The 17,164-nt window shown below is 39.1% G+C and overlaps 1 protein-coding gene, 1 long non-coding RNA gene and 1 other non-coding gene across 5 annotated transcripts in view; 1 reads left to right on the top strand and 2 right to left on the bottom strand.

The window, feature by feature from the left end:
* Positions 1–2,006, bottom strand: part of ZFPM2 (zinc finger protein, FOG family member 2) — a 458,266-nt gene extending 456,260 nt beyond the window's left edge. For both annotated transcript variants that reach the window (XM_059395028.1, XM_059395029.1), the window contains exon 1: positions 1,449–2,006. In XM_059395028.1, the coding sequence (XP_059251011.1) occupies positions 1,449–1,488 (40 nt within the window). In that variant the 5' untranslated portion in view covers positions 1,489–2,006. The remainder of the gene's footprint in view (positions 1–1,448) is intronic.
* Positions 2,007–2,459: 453 nt separating this feature from the next.
* The window catches only part of LOC132013229 (uncharacterized), a 99,422-nt gene continuing 84,717 nt past the window's right edge, over positions 2,460–17,164 (top strand). The window contains exons 1-2 of one of the 2 annotated variants that reach the window (XR_009402928.1): positions 2,460–2,913; positions 4,506–4,586. This is a non-coding gene — a long non-coding RNA (uncharacterized LOC132013229). Of the gene's footprint in view, positions 2,914–3,505; positions 3,661–4,505; positions 4,587–17,164 lie in introns of those variants that run through there. The other variant, XR_009402929.1, reaches the window with a different exon arrangement.
* Positions 15,652–15,759, bottom strand: LOC132014766 (U6 spliceosomal RNA). The gene has a single exon (XR_009403408.1). It is a non-coding gene; the product is annotated as a U6 spliceosomal RNA (small nuclear RNA).

The following is a 17,164-nucleotide window of genomic DNA, read 5'->3' as shown; positions in this document are numbered from 1 at the left end:
GAACGGTATCTCTACTTGATTAAAACTGCTTTGAGCTAAAAGTTCAGTTCAGCCCCTGCTTTAACCCAAGTTGCATAAAAAAGGAACTGAAGTATAAGAGAAGAAATCCACCGAATAAAAGCGACAGTCAAGTCTGAAAGGCAAGGTTTGTACATGTATATATAGATTGAAATACTTAACTGTAGCAAACTGCTTGCAACCTGGACCCCATTTCACGCTGAATAAGTTGATTGATAGGATTTATTTTTAAACTACACCAAACACAATTTTCAACCTCTGGGGGTGGGGTGAGTGTGGTTAATAATTAAGGGGGAGGGGATACTATTAAAGCCTTACCCCAAAATTACACTACAGTCAGTTTGAAACTAGTTGCCGGACTTTTAACAGCACGAAGAAATGGACACACCACAACCCTAGCGAAAAAATAAAAATACAAATAAACTAATAAGGCTGAGTCTCGTTTTCGGCCAAAGCGTTGAAGAAGTGTCGCAGGGAGACAAAACACCATTGGAGGAATTTTCCCCAAGACAAGAAAAGTTGACCGAGTTGAGTTCTGCCAGTGTGTGTTTCAGGCAGGTACCTCGGACCCCGCGGCGTCCTCTAAGCGCCACCCCGACCCTCGGGCGCTGGGGGGCTCCGGGTCACGCTCTCCGCGGCGCACCGGCTGCCTTGAACTCACAGCTTCCGCGCTGGGAAGTGACGGGCGGCCCCTCCCAGCGAGGACTCCGCGCGCCTCCGGGGAGGGAGGTAAAGCGAATCCCCGCTCGGCTGAGCGTCCCGGCCACGCGAACGGGACGGGGCCCGGCGCCCCCGGCCCAGCCCCGGCCGCCGTCAGCCCCGCGCCCTCGGGGCGGAGGCGGACGGCCGCCCGACTGCAGAGGCGCAAACTTTTACACCTACTTTTTGTTTCGCTTCGGGTCTGGCGTGGCTCGGGCACCGCCCTGGACCCGGACCCAGACACTGATTTTCCACCGCCCAGGGACGGTGCCTCCCGCGCCCCGAGGTCCACCCAGCTTTTCGGAGAACTAAGTTCTCACCCTGCTTGCTGAAAGTGTGGTCCCCGAGAGTAGCACGACGCCAGTTGCAACAACAATGACAACCACCACCCTAAGCTGAGTCTCCTAAATGAGCGGGGCTGCCCCGGCAGGCTGGACGATAGCGCCAGCGCGACTCACTGGGCGCGGGGGTTCGGGATTAAAAAGAAAGCCTGGAGCGCGAAGACTCGGGCGAGCCAGAGTAGGCTGTCGGTCGCGGCGTCTTTCTCGCCCGGCGCGCGGGGCGTCTGTCTGTCTGTGCCTGACTAGTTGTCCCCTCCGCTGCTCAGGCAAAGTTTGACAAATCCGGGGCACGGGGAGCGGATTTCCCCGAGCCCCCCTCCCTTTCCCGCCCCGCGCGCCCCCCTCCCCAGAAATAATCCCAGCAACTGCCGGCCCAGCGTGCAAACTTACGTTTGATCTGCCGAGGTTTGCTCTGCTTTCGCCGGGACATCTCGGCGACGGCCGCTGCCACTGGGGCTCCCGCGGTGCCCGCGGTCCGGGCTGCCGCTCCCTCGGCTCCCGCCGCTCCCGCCGCCGCCGCTGGCCAGGCTCGGGCCGCCGCGGGCCGGACTCCAGGGGCTCCGGACGCGCGGGATCCGGGCGCTGGGCTCCTCCGGGAGCCGCGGAGCCACGTTTGGAGATGAGCAGGCAAATGAGAAGACAGAGGGGGGCAGAGAGAGTGTGACAGTGGGGAGGGGAGGGGGAGAGTAGAAGAGCGATGGAGGGGGGAGAACAGAATTTACAAACGAATGGATGAGGAGAGAGAAAAGGGGAACACGCAAAGAAGGAAGAGAAGGAGGGAGAGAAGGGAGAGCGAGCAGAGGAGAGAGGGGGCGAGAGGGGGCGGAAGGCGCGGGAGGAGGAGCGCGCTCGCTCTCCCCTCTCCCCCGCGTGCGGGGCAGAGACTCGAGCGCCGCCGCCGCCGCCGCCGCCGCTCCGGGCCGCGCAGCTCGCTCTCTGCCGCGGGAGGTGGCGAGGCGCGGGAGGGAGGGGCGCGCCGGGGCTGCGGGGAGGGGAGACTATTCCATCAGCGAAAGGAGGATTGGCTGCATCCAAAGCCAGTCCGGATGCAAAAGAGGGCCCCGGCCTCGGTCGGGTGGGGTGCACGGGAGCGCGGTGGGAGGTTGGGGGGGCAAGAGGCGTGGGGAGGCTTTGGAGGGGGGCCACCTTCTGCAGTTGTCACCGCGTCAGCTCTGGGCATCTGCCAGAGCACCCCTCCAGGCAACTTCTTCCCACAGCCCCCTCTGATGGACCCCAACTCTCCCCTCGCCTCGCCCGTCCAGCGGGGCACAAAGAAATCCCAGTCTCTTCGTAAACTTTGTGCTTCCAGTTATGCCGCCCCCTCCCCTAGCCTCCACCCCCGCCCTTCCAGCTTCTTGGCAGGAAGGTTAGGCCCCTGGCAAAATCCTCGGCGTGAGGCAGCTGATCACAAATGCCAACTGTGTGTCTTGGGGCCAGTTAAGCCCTCTCATCTGCCCGGGCTCTCTAGAGACCATTTCAATGCTCTCAAGGTTCCCAGGAGACCGCTGCGGATGTGGACCATCCCCCACTTAGCCCGCACGGATGGGATGCTGAGCGGTGTCCTCAAAGTGCTCTCTCTCACCTCGAGTTTTCATTTCTAGATTGTAAAAATTCCGAATTTGGAAACAGGCAGATATTTTTTCCTCATATCAAAAAGGAGGACCATGAACTAGGTGATTAGCCCTAGGTGGGAAATGAACCGTCTCTAATCAGAATACTAACTTCTTGAGGAAGTCGGTGGAAGTTCTGAAGTCCCTCCCCATCCCATGACCTCTAATTCTTTTTAGTTCTTCTGCCACAGGGAAGCAGCCAGCGACTAATAAAAGATTTGATCTTGCCATAATTTCCCAAGCAGGTAAGACCCAATAACTATTTCATGGTTCTTCAGCTTTTAAAGTTTTGTTTCATTCTTATTCAATTATTTTGTGTGTAGTATGTTGGAAACTGCAAGCCAAAAGAACAAATTTTGAAGTGATTTGCATAGTTATTATTTGGCCAAGTTAAGCTTGCATGAGGCTAGCTTAGTTTCTCATAGTTTCATATATACTGAGTATTAAATATATCCTCCCGGGTGGGCTGGAAGAAGCTTCTATCCAAGTGGCAGTGGAACTGGCCGCTTTATGTAATCAGTATTTACTAATAAACTCCACTGCAGTTGACACGTATCCCCCAGATACTGCTGACCCTTCCCCCCAGGTTGTGAGATCCTCCATTCTGATCCAAAATTCTGCCCCCCTTTGTCTGGTCGACTGGCCATTCCTATGAGCCCCACCAAACTTGATACTCTGAAAGGGTCTGGGGGTCAGCAGAGAGCCTAAGCAGAGATCTGCCTGAGCATAATGCTGGCCGCTCAGTGTGCAGGAGGCACTGTAATCAGTGTCATTTATAACCCCATCAGGACATCTTCTGGAAGGTGTAAAGAGTTGCCCTGTGAAAGATTTGGCTGAGAGAATCTTAACACAGAGCTGAAGACCAATTGTGAATTTTATGCCATTACCATTAGTACTATTACCATATGGGGTTGTAAGAATACAGGTCCTTTGCAGTGGAAAATGCACTAAATGACAAAGTCCCTCCCCTGAAGAACCAACAAATTAAAGCCGTAAGTACCATGAAAAGCAGGGTTATATGTGTTTGTGTTGTGGAATGAATAAGCAGACAGAGAACTACAGATTTTTGCCTCCTTAATTTTCAATTCATTACAATTAAATTGGTGTGCTTAGAATTGGATGTATTATACATTATGGTTTTTAAAGATCTTTTTTACAGAACTGGCTGACTTTTTATATCAGCCAAAAGGAATGCCCATTGGAATTAAAATATCATAACAGTTAGTGTTTCTTTTGGCATTTGAAATGGTTAAATATGCAAAGCAAAAGAGAAACAAATAAATCTCAGCTAAATATTCAGTTTAAAAGCTGAAAGGAGCAAAAGTCAGGGAATTCAAGGCAAGACTGGTAAAATAACCAGACTGCATTATTAGAAATATAGTTTATATAAATTTATAAATATATATTAATTATAGCCATTATGAATGAATTAAACTGGGGAGTACTATTACAATTTGTGTTTTCTCATCATTTTTAATGAGACTGTTGATGATATTTAAAGTTCAATTTTTCTTTTTCTGATTTAACTCACTAAGGCTATAAAATTAAAAGACAGCAAAACCTATAAGCAATTATCTCTGCCCAAATGGATATAGCAGGCCCAAACCACAGCTACATGACTATCAAACAATGATTATGAAAACCACAATTGAGAAAAGCATCAGGGAATGATATTGCAAAACCACAGCAACAAATGTGTCTGTGATATTGAAAACCACAATTCACAACTAATACCCTGTGTACCGCAAATTACTATTTAACTGTAAATGTGAAAATGTATAAGTAAGAGCAAAAAATAATTTCTCATTTACTTAAAAATGAATTATTCATTTTTTAGACTCATTGATTTCATCTCTACATAATGGTTCATTTTGAAAACTTTCGGCTTTCAAAGACAAATCATTGAAGAATCACATATGTAAGTTACTTTAAACGCAGAAAATATGCAACTTTTAATAACATTTCCTTAAATACTAAAAGAATTGATCTGAAACCAATCTGAAATTAAGAAACATTTACCTCAGTCTTTCTCAGGCTTTCTTCATAAAGTTCTTCGGGAGTGAAAGGGGAGGTGAGTGGACACTGCTTATGGTAAAAAAGCTTGAAGTATTGTATTACAACTTCAATGAAAATACAATTGTATATACTCTTAATAGTCCATTTAGCCAAAAACATATATCTGACAATAAAATGAGATGTCATTACCGAAACTACTTTAGTATACAAAATCAAAGGTTTATTTACAAGTAAATAAAAACAATATTGTTTGCAGGTTTCTAGGGTCGCCAGATTTCAAAAATTAAAATAGGATGTCCAGTTAAATTTGTATTTCAAATAAGCAACTTTTTTTTTAGTATTAGTCTGTTCCGTGCAACATTTGGTACCTACTCATCTTAAAAGAACAATTGTTCATATCCTGTATTTTATTGCATTATATGACAAACCTACAAATCTGGCATGTTAACATTTTCACAAATTTATGGTTGTTTTACAAATAACACTCTTTATAGAAAAGGCAAAGAAACCTTAAAGTGCTTCCTACAGACATATATAATTCCTGAACATCATATTATTTAAGGATGGCAAGGTAGAAGAATAAATTTCTATACAAAAATTCTTACTTTATTTGGCACAGTACAGAAATGTGCTCTCAGTGTAAATGGATTGCATTCATGTATGTCTTACTCTTGGATTTGTTTTTAAAATGTGTTTTTTCCTCCAAGGGATCGACAAATTGATAAACCAACCTCCCAGGCCACATCTTATTAGGCAGCAAGCTGCCTCCTTTATTATGGGAGTAAACAATATTCAAAAGCTTCAGAAAGACTTAATTTTTTGCCCTTGTATCCTCACCAGAAATTGAATACAGTTTATCTGCCTTGATTTAAGATTGTGACACTGAATTGAACAAGAACGCAGTATGAAAATAGTGTTTCGGATTTGTATATCTTTATAATTTGAGCAGTTTAAAAATAAAAATCAACAAATTCATCTAAATGGCATTCCTACATTATAACTATGAAAAGGACTATCTGTTTACTTGCAAAGGAGCCAAGGGCTTTGAAAACATTCAGTCAGTCTACATCAGGGTTTTAACTTGGGCCTCGTGTAGACGGTCAATCTCTCAAAAGAAGTTTGTATGTACAAAAATACGTTCTAAGGAGTGAATCTATTGAATTCACCAGATACTAAATATGTCTGTGAAAAAGCCATCTGCGGACCATTATGAGTTAAGAATCACTATTCTCTTTATGTGCAAATTGTTATGGTGTCCTGAAAACCAAGGTGTGCATGATTTTAGTTTTTACTCTTTGCAAATCGTCCTTTATATTCAAGGAACTATTCTGAGAGAAGACGGTCATGGGATCAAGTCTATTTAAAAAAAAAAAAAAAAAAGAAGAAGAAGAAGAAAAGAAAGTTTTTTGTTGCTAAGTCTGTATAATACATTCACATCTCCAAGTATAAAATAAATATTAAAGGAGTATAACCTGAGATTTTAGGGGACATTGTAGATCTTGCCTGATTAACATCCATTCCCTTTTCAGGTAATAATGCTGTGATATCTTTTAAAGAATTATTCTTCCTCACCCGGTATTTGGTCATGTGATACAAATGTGACTGTCCTCAATCCCTGACTGGTATATTCTAGGTGTTTGTCTCCAGTGATTGATTAAATGGCCCGATTTGTTCCCATTAGTCAGCCCTGGAATGTTTTCCTGTTCCAGTGGAACCACTGAGGGAAAGGTGCCGTTTTTCTGCTGGGCTCCACCGGGAGAATGCAAATCCTGTCATGCAAAATGTGCTGTTGCCCATCCTTGTTGGAAGAAACTGTTAAGAACGCTGCCAACACAGAGGACTAATTTTGTCTTATCTTAGGATCTGATTTTTGGGAAATCCAAACTAAGATACCCATCAACATTTCAATATCACTTTGTTTTGGATCCATCCACATTATCTTTGTGTCTCCATAAACATTAGAGTCATTTCTATTATATCTCACTTTCATCTATTTGGCTAAGCTAACACTTAATGCACCTTTGTTGTCTTAGTATAGATGTCATTTTTCACAGGAAGATATCACTTATCTCCCAATCTCAATGAGATGCTTCTTCTCCTTTGCTACCATAACACCTTTTCTTTCTGCATAATATCACTTGTTGCAATGTATTACATTGACAATTTAGTTACATAAAATCCAGTCCTCACCAGCCAATACACCTGTCCCAATACACCTAACTAGATAGAAAGGTTGGTGAGGGCAAGAATCATCTTTTTCAGAATCATATCCTCCCCAGTGCGGGACACATAGAAGGTTCTAATATAATTATTGAAAGAAAAAGTGAATTCAGAATTAACCTGTCTTATGTGGGAACTCCTGCCATTCTCAGTCTCCATCCACATAGCCACAGGGACAGGAGACGGCGGCCATATTTGTACAGCATAACTCCATGCGTGCTCTTGTTGGCAGATTCTTGGACCGCAAGGGAGATCCTGACTCAATTATGACCAAATCCCTCCCTTAGAAATCTAGAGTTAGTTTCAAGAGTTTCATCCTTACATAGGCTGATCTCTTGAATGAAAAAGTAAAACCTCTGGTATTATGGCATGGTTGCCACCATCTGAACAGAGTAGCAGTGATAGTTTTTCTGTAGAGAGAAAAGTGAATAAAACATATGAAATGGAATCCCACATCTTGTCCCAGCCCATTCAGGGACTGCAGAAGCACTTCTGCCCCTGATATCACTGAGATACTTATGGTTTCTTAAAATAAATTCCTCCCAACATTTTCTTCTTTCAATTATTTTTGTCCTAAATTAGCATTAGTTGATTCCTGTCACATTCGAGCTGAAAGACTAAATAAACCAGGACAAAAATTAACCATCTATGACTCCAGTTTGCTTGACTGAACATTTGAATATTTAGAAGTAGCAGTTGAACTGAATTTTCAACTTTCCTCCAGAAAACACTGTATTAGTCTGGGTTTTTCAGATAAACAGAACCAACAGTATATATATATATATTTGGAGACACAGAAAGATTATAGGGAATTAACTTACACAGTCAGAGAAGCTGAGAAGTCCCAGGATCTGCAGTTGACAAACTGAAGACATAAGAAGAGACAGTGGGATAGATCTAGTTTGAATCTGAAGGCCTAAGAACCGGGAGGAGGCTGATGGTGTAAAATCCAATCTGAATCTGAGTATGAAGGCAGGGGAAGGCTGATAGCTCAGCAGGGAAACAGTCATGCACAGAGAGGGATTTCTTACTTACCTGCCTTTTTCTAATCAGGTCTTTCGTGGAATTGAGGAAGACAATTTGCGTTACTCCTCTGCCTATTCAAAATGTTAACCACATCTGAAAACATCACAGACACACCTAGAATGTTGGACCAAATATCTGGGCACCCCAAAAGCCAGTGAAGCTAACACATAAAATTAACTGTGGCAACCCTGAAATGGCAAAGAACCCTTATGAATCTTAAGTGGGTAAATCCACAATTTTAACATAGATAATCAAGATAAAGATCAATTACCGATTTTGGACATTCACTTCAATAAGAGGTAACTCTTGGGGAAAAAGTTAGTATTTTCAAATTCAGAATTCCTCAAGGACTTGATAATCCATTGACATGCACATCTATAACCGTCCTGATTAACATATATTCTGGCCCCAGATGTTCGATTTTACTTTCAACTTTACTTTACCACATTTGAATAACCATCTAACAGATTACCTTGCACGTAAATTTTATGAATGTTGTTATAATTTGCATGAATAATGTTTATACTTCTGTGGTGGATTTTATTTTTCAACCTATAACTTTTGCCATAAATTCCTAAATGCAAAAGAAGAAATTAAACAGCTTTTTGAGAAAACTTGCTATGTGTATAGACTTAATCAAATCACTTATCTTTGCTTTTATCTCCTTGCAAGAGTATATTAAAATAATGCATTATGAGTGAATTTAGGGTGACCTGAAGTTGTATGATTATGAATAAACATACCAGGGCATACTGATAATGAAATCATCTAAAAGACACTGAAAAGTATGATTATATCACTTTTAAAATATATTTTATAATGAAAATTAAACTATATGACTAATATACCTCTTTTAAAATGATTTTTATATTTATTAAACAGATAGATGTACAGATTTAAAGGTCAAATAGATTTTTAAGGCTCATGATGAAAATTAGCAGTTTCTTGTCCCTCTCAACATCCTGACAATTCCCGCTCCCAGGGGAATAATCATTGTCAATTCTTTTTAGGTGATTTTCCCAATGTTCACCTCATTTTTTTTTAAGTAGGCTCCACACCCAACATGGAGCCCAATGCAGGCTTGAACTAGTGATCTTGAGATCAAGACCTGAGCTGAAATCAAGAGTCCGACACTAACAGACTTAATCACCCAGGCCCCCATGACGTTCCACTCATATTTCTACATAAAATAGTATGTTTTAAAATTTTATTAGTTTAGGGCGCCTGGGTGGCTCAGTGGGTTGAGCCGCTGCCTTCGGCTCAGGTCATGATCTCAGGGTCCTGGGATCGAGTCCCGCATCGGGCTCTCTGCTCAGCAGGGAGCCTGCTTCCTCCTCTCTCTGCCTGCCTCTCTGCCTACTTGTGATCTCTCTCTGTAAAATAAATAAATGAAATCTTTAAAAAAATAAAATAAAATAAAATAATTTTATTAGTTTAGTTATTATTGATTATATTGACTATCTACAATAAAATATGAAATTGTAATGGATTTATACCTCCAACACACACTTTCTTCAAATCTTTTTTTAAATCAAAAGCTTATATTTTTATTAACAGCTAATCTATATAGAGTATGGCGATTATGTTTTGTTTTGATCTCTTTGTCTTTCCTGGAGTTCATAATTAATGTCGTCATCATTTCTCAGTTTTCAATGAAATATCACTATCCATCCCCAAATCCTTTGCCAGTGTAATACAGTCATTATTACGTCAAGTAATGCATCACTGCATCCAATAATCGATAATCAGATTATCAGATAATCAAGTCGGTTGTTTTTCCTGCCATGCTGGTGTCCTTGGACCCTTCCATCCTTCTGTTCTATTCTCAACTAATTGCTCTTTGTGACTAAAATTTTCTTTTCCTCATGATCCTGAGAATTCCCTTTTGCCCTATATTAGATTCTAGGTTTCCTGAATACTATTTATTCCTTTTTCTCCTTTCCTTTCCTCTTTCCATTCATCCTTGTTTTGTACTTTTAGAGTACAATTTCATGGAGCTTCCTGGGAAAATGTATATATAAGGTAATTTTTTTGAGATTTCACAAGACTGAAATTCTCCTGATTTTGCCCTAATACATGATAAATGGCTTATGAGGGTATAGAATTCTAGAGTGTAAATTAGTTTTCCTGAACTGTTTTTCTTGTTTTCCTTACATTTTTTTCCAGTTTTATTGAGATATAGTTCTATATCATAATATAAGCTTAAGGAGTACCACGTGATGATTTGATGCACTTGTATTTTGCAAAATGATAACCACACCTCACCTCACATCACCTCACATAATTATCTTTTTTCTGCCTGTGGTGTGAATATTTAAGATCTACTGTCTTAGCAACTTTCAGGTGCATAATATAGTATTGGTAACTATAGTTACCATGCTGTACATTAAATCCCCAGAACTTATTCATTTTATTTTTTTAAGATTTTATTTACTTATTTCAGAGAGAGCAAGAATGAGAGAAACCAGGGGGAATGGCAAAGAGGGGGGCAGAGAAGGGGACTCCTCACTGAGCAGGAATCCCAATACCCAGAACCCTGGGCTCCATCTCAGGACCCTGGGATCATAACCTGAGCAGCAGGCAGACACTCAGCCAACTGAGCCACCCAAGTGTCCCAGAAATTATTTATCTTATAAATGGAAATTTGTACTCTTTAACCAACATCTTCCCATTTCCCCCTCCTCCAACTCTTGGCAAACACCATTCTACTCTCTGGGATCTATGACTTCAGCTTTTAAAAATTCCGCACATAAATAATATGTGATATAATTTAGTATTTGTCTTTAACTAATTTATTTCACCTAACATATACCTTCACCCATGTTGTCACAAATGATAAGATTTCCTTTTTTTCCCTCATGGCTGAATAATATTCCATTCTTTATAGACATATACTCCATCTTTTTATCCATTTTTTAAATATATTGGTTATTGTGAATAATGCTGTACTGGACGCTGAGATCCTAATTTTATTTCCTTTGAGAATATACCCAGAAGTAGGACTGTTGGATCCCTGATGGTAGTTCCTTTTTTTTTAAAAAAAGATTTTATTTATTTATTTGAAAGAGAGAGAGAGTGAAAGAGAGCCGGAGAGTGGGGTGAGAGGCAAGGGAAGAAGCAGACTCCCTGCTCAGCAGGGAGTCTGATGCTGGTCTCAATGCTAGGACTCTGGGATCATGACCTGAGCCAAAGGTGGATGCTTCACTGGGCCGCACAGGTGCACCCAAATGGTAGTTCTACTTTTAATTTTTTGAGGAACCTCCGTAGTGTTTTCCATTGTGGTTGTACTGATTATTAGTCCTATTGACAGTGCAAAAGGATGCCCTTTTCTTTAGATCTTCACCAACGCGTGAGATGATGGTTTTGATTTACATTTCCTTGATAATTAGTGATTGTTGAGAATCTTTCCAAGCACTTGTTGATGATTTGTGCATCTTCTTCAGGAAAATGGTGGTTCAGGTCCACTGCACATTTTTTAATTGGATTGTTTGGTTCTTTGCTATTGAGTTATATGAGTTCTTTTTACATGATGGATAATTAACCCTTTATTAGATAGACGATTTGCAAATATTTTCTCACATTCCATAAGTTAGCTTTTCATTTTGTTCATTGTTTCTTTTGCTGTGAAGAAAGCTTTTTAGCTTGATATAGTCTCAGCTTGTTTATTTTTGCTTTTGTTGCCTGTGCTTTTGATGTCAAAAAATTGTCTGGAGGACCAGTTTCAAGGAGGATTTTTCCTATTTTTTCTCTTAGTGCTTTTTTTTTGTTTTGTTTTGTTTTCAGGCTCATTTTGAGATCTATAATCCATTTCAAAATAATTTTTGTGAATAGGTAGGTAGGACTCCAATTTCATTCTTTTGAATGTGATTGTCCAGTTTTCCCATTACCATTTATGAAAGAGACTACCCATTCCCTATTGAATAATCTTGACTTTCTTATCAAATATTAGTTGACTATATATGTAAGGGAATAGTTTCAGGGCTCTTTATTCAGCTTCATTGGTCTATATGTCTGTTTTTATGTCAGTACCACATGGAGTTTTTGTTTGTTTGTTTGGTTGGTTCTTTTTTGCTATAGCTTTGTAATTTATTTTGAAATGAGGAAGTCCGTGGCTTACAGCTTTGGTCTTCTTTCTCAGAATTGTTTTGGCTATTTGGGGTCTTTTTGTGGTTCCCTTATGAATTTTAGGATTGTTTTTGATATTTCTTTAAAAATGCCATTGGAATTTTGATAGAGATTACACTGAATTTATGACTTTGGATAGTATGGACATTAAAAAAATATTAATTGCGCCAATTCATGAACATGGGATGCCCTGAGGCATTCCTACAGTAGAGTGGTCATTTAGGCCTCTCATTCCAAAGGCCTATGCCATTCTCCAAAACGTTCCTCACCCCCAACCTCCTCCATGTTACATTTTGGCAGGCCAGGTATTATGGATGATTTCATGCTCTACATTAGCTCCAACATTTGTGTCTTCTTTAATTTCTTTCATTAATATCTTGTAATTTTAAATGTACAGCTATTTTGGGATGCCTGGGTGGCTCAGTTGGTTAAGCACCCAACTCTTCATTTTGGTTCAGGTTATGATCTCAGAGTTGTGGGCTCAAACCCTGTGTCGGGCTCCACACTGAGTACTGACTCTGTTTGTCCCTCTTCCTCTGCTCCTCCCCCCACTGATGCTCTCTTGCTCTCTAAAATAAATACATAAAAATGAAAAACCTAAATGTACAGATATTTTATCTCCTTGGCTAAATTTATTCCCAAGTATTTTTATGCTATTGTAAATGGGATTGTTTTCTTATTTTTTCAGGTAGTTTACTGTTAGTGTATAAAAATGCAACTGATTTTTATATGTTGATTATATGACCTGCAACTTTATTGAATATTTATAATAGTTCTAGCAGTTTTTAGTGGTGCCTTTAGACTTTTCCATATGTATTAGATCATATCTTCTGCAAATACTTTTTTACTTCTTTCTTTCTGATTTGGAGGTCTTTCATTTCATTTTCTTGACTAATTGCTCCAGCTAGGATATCAGCTTTATGTTGAATAAGAGTGGTAAAAGTGGGTGCCCTTGTCTTACTCCTGATCTTAGAGGGAAAGCATTCAGCTTTTCATCAAGGTATGATGTTAGCTGTGGGCTTGTCATATATGACTTTACTTATGTTGAGGAACATTCCTTCTAGATACAAATTTTTGTGAGCTTTGACCATGAAGCGATGATTAATTTTGTCAGATGTTCTTTCTGCATCTATTAAGATAATCATGTGATTTTTATCTTTCATTCTATTAGTGTAGTGAGTCACATTATTTGTGTATGTTGAACCATCTTTGAATACTAAGAATAAATCATACTTGATCATGGTATATGATTCTTTTAACATGCTGTTGAATTAAGTTGCTAATATATTGTTGAGAATTTTTGTATCTCTATTTATCAAGAATATTGGTTTGCACTTTTTTTTTCTCGTAGTGTTCTTTTCTGCCTTTCATATCAGAGTAATCCTGGCCTGACAAAATGAGTTCGAGAGTGTAGCCTCCTCTTCAGTTTTTTGGAAGAGTTCAAGAAAGGATGGTGTTAATGTTTGGCAGAATTCACCAGTGAAACCATCTGGTCCTGTGCTTTCCTTTGTTGGAGGTTTTTGATTGTTAATTCAATCTTCTTCCTAAAATTTAGTTTTTTTCATATTTTCAGTTTCTTTCTTATTCAGTCATAGATTGTATGTTTCTAGGAATTTATCCATTTCTTCTAGGTTATCCAATTTGTTAGCATCCAATTCTTCAAAGTAGTGTCTTGGGACTTTTTTGAACTTCTGCAGCATCCATTGTAATGCTGCATCTTTTCTGATTTTATTTACTTGAGTCTTCTTTTTTGTTCTTAGTCTACCTAAGGTTTGTCAATTTTCATGATCTTTTTAAAAAACCAACTCTTAGCTTCATATAGTCATTTATATCATTATAAACTTCCTTTATAGAACTGCTTTTGCTGCATTCCGTAAGGTTTGGTATGCTGAGTTTCCATTTTCATTTGTTTCAAGATATTTTTTAATTTCTCTTTTGATTTCTTTGATTTTCTATTGGTTATTCAGGAATGTGTTAATTCCACATCATTATAGATTTTTTCCATTTTCTTGTTATTGTTTTCTATATTCATACTATCACGAAGAGGTATTTCTGACCTAATGATATTATTTTAGTCTTCTTAAATTTGCTAAGACTTGTTTTGTGACCTAGCATATGTTCTATCCTGGAGGAACTTTTGTGTACTTGAGAAGGATATGTGTTCTGCTGTTGTTGGATGAAATATTTTGGTTGGGTTCATTTGGGCTAATGCAGAGTTCAGGTGCAATACTTTCTTACTGATTTTCTGTGTGGATAATTGATCCTTTGTTGAAAGTGTGATATTGATAACCCTTACTATTATTGTATTGTTGTCTGTTTTTCCCTTCAAACCTGTTGGTATTTGTTTGATATATTTAGATCCTACAATGTTGGGGTATGTATATTTAGGATTGTTATATCCTCTTGATGAACTTTATTTTATTTAATGACCTTCTTTGTATCTTTACCGCTTGTCACTTAAGGCCTATTTTAATACCAATGCAGCTATTCCTGCTCTCTTTTGGTTTCTTTTTGCATGAAATATATTTTTCTGTTTCTTCACTTTGAACCTATGTGTGTCCTTAAAACCGAAGTGAGTCTCTTGTAGGAAGCATATAGTTTGTTCTTGTTTTTTGTTATTGTTTATTTTTTCCATTCCACTGTTTTGTCTTTTGATTAAAGAATTTAATTCATTTTTATTTTGCATAATTATTGATGAGTAAGGACTTAATTATTCCATAATATTAATTGTTTTCTGGGTTTTTTTTTTTTTGTTTTTTTTAGTCTCCTTTTTCCTTTCATCCTCTTTTGCTGCTTTTGTTTATGAATTGGTGGTTTTCCATAATGGTAAATGCTTTGATTCCCTTCTTTTCATCTTTGTGTATTTACTGTAGGTTTTTGTCCTGTAATTGTCATGAGGCTTACCTTAAACATCTTATGTATATATAACAGTCTATTTTAAGCTAACAGCAACTTAACTTCAGTTACATAAGAAATTTTACTTTTTTACTCATTTAATTTTTTTAAATTCACAATTTACCTCTTTTTATATTATATATTCACTAATAAGTTATTATAGCTATTGCTGTATTTAATACTTGTATCCCTTAAATTAAATTTTTTGCTAGGATTAAGTGGCTAGCACAGTACCATGTACAATGTTATAATATTCTGAAATTGACTACATATTTACCTTTCCAGTGTATTGCATGTTTTCATGTTACTGATTTTTCCCTTTTCATTGCAACTTTAAGAACTCCTTTAAGAATTTCTTGTAAGTCAGAAGGTGATGAACTCCCTCAGCTTTTGTCTGCCTGAGAACATCTCTCTCATTCATTTCTAAAGGACAACTTTCATCCATAGAGTATCCCACTCTCTCCTGGCCTATAAGGTTTCTGCTGAGAAAACTGCTGATAGCCTTATGGGGGTTCCATTGTAAGTGATAAGTTTCTTTACTCTTCGTGCTTGTAAGATTCTTTGTCTTTGATTTTTGACAGCTTTTATAATGTGTCTTGGAGAATAGTTTACTGAATTGAATTAGGGTACCCATGAGTTTCATGAACATGGATAGCCAAATCTCTCTCCAGATATGAAACTTTTGAGCCATCATTACTTTTTAAAATATGGAATGTCTTGAATTTGCACGTCATCCTTGTGCAGGCAGTCACCATAGCTAATCTTCTCTGTATCCTTCCAGTTTTTATGTATGTGCTAATGAAGAAAACAACCAGCCATTATTTTTGAAAATAAGTTTTCCGTCCCCATCCTCCTCTCTTCTTGAACTCCAGTAATTCTCAGATTGGCTCACTCAATGGTATTCCGTAGATCACATAAACTTTCTTCACTCTTTTTTTTTTTTTTTTAAAGATTTTATTTATTTATTTGACACAGAGATCACAAGTAGGCAGAGAGGCAGAGAGAGAGGAAAGGAAGCAGGCTCCCCCCTGAGCAGAAATCCCAACACAGGTTAGATAGATCCCAGGACCCTGGGATCATGACCTGAGTCGAAAGCAGAGGCTTTAACCCACTGAACCACCCAGGCACCCCTCTTCATTCTTTTTAATTATTTTTTCTTTGTTGTCTCTGAGTAGATCATTTAAAAGGTTTTGTCTTCAATTTCAGTTTCTTTCTTCTGCTTGATCCATTCTGATTTTGGCTCTCTGTTGCATTTTTCAATTTCATTTATTGCACCTTTCTCCTCAGAATTTTTTTTAATGATTTCTGTTTGTTTGTTTGTTTGTTTTTTAAACTTCTCATTTTGTTTGCACATCGTTTTTCTGATTTCATTGAATAGCCTTCCTATGTTTTCCTGTAGCTTGCTGAGCTTTCTTAAAACAGCTATTTTGAATTCCTTGTTGGGTAAATTGCAGATCTTCATGTCTATGGGTTGATTAATGGAAGATTATTGTGATCCTTTTGTGTTCCTTGAAATGACTTTCTGTGTTCCTTGAAATCTTGCACTGCTATCTTTGCATTTAAGTAGCAGTCACCTCCTCCATTCTTTACTGAATAATTTTGGAAAAGAATTATCTTCCTTCAGCCCTACTAGGGATTCTGGGGATTTCTCAGATTTTCTGTGGATACACATTGCTCCACACTTCTTGCTCCCTCTTGTGGCAGATTCTTTTTTGTTGTTGGTTGGTTTCAAGTTTTATTTATTTATTTGTTTGTTTATTTAACAGAGAGAGAGAGAGTGCCCACACAAGCAGGGGAAGCAGCAGGCAGAGGGAGATGGAGAAGTAGGCTCTCTGCGGAGCAACTTAGTAGCTGGATGGGGGAGCTCGATCCCGGGACTCTAGGATCATGATCTTAGCCCAAGAGAGAGGCTTAACTCTGAGCCACTCAGTCACCCCTCTTTGTTTCAAGTTTTTATTTAAATTCTAGTTGGTTAACATACAGTGTAATATTAATTTCAGGAGTAGAATTTAGTGATTCATCACTTACATACAACACCCGGTGCTCATCCCAACAAATGCCCTCCTTAATACCCATAACCTATTTAGCTCATCCCCTACTCATCTCCCCTCCAGCAACCCTCAGTTTCTTTTCTGTAGTTAAGAGTGTTTGCTTTATGGTTTGCCTCTCTCTCTTTCTTCCCCCTATGTTCATCTATATTGTTTCTTAAGTTTT

Source organism: Mustela nigripes, chromosome 3, assembly GCF_022355385.1.
Source record: "Mustela nigripes isolate SB6536 chromosome 3, MUSNIG.SB6536, whole genome shotgun sequence".
NCBI classification, from domain to species: Eukaryota; Metazoa; Chordata; class Mammalia; order Carnivora; family Mustelidae; genus Mustela; species Mustela nigripes.
Note: the sequence above shows the minus strand (reverse complement) of the source record. Positions and strands in the feature narration are given on the sequence as shown.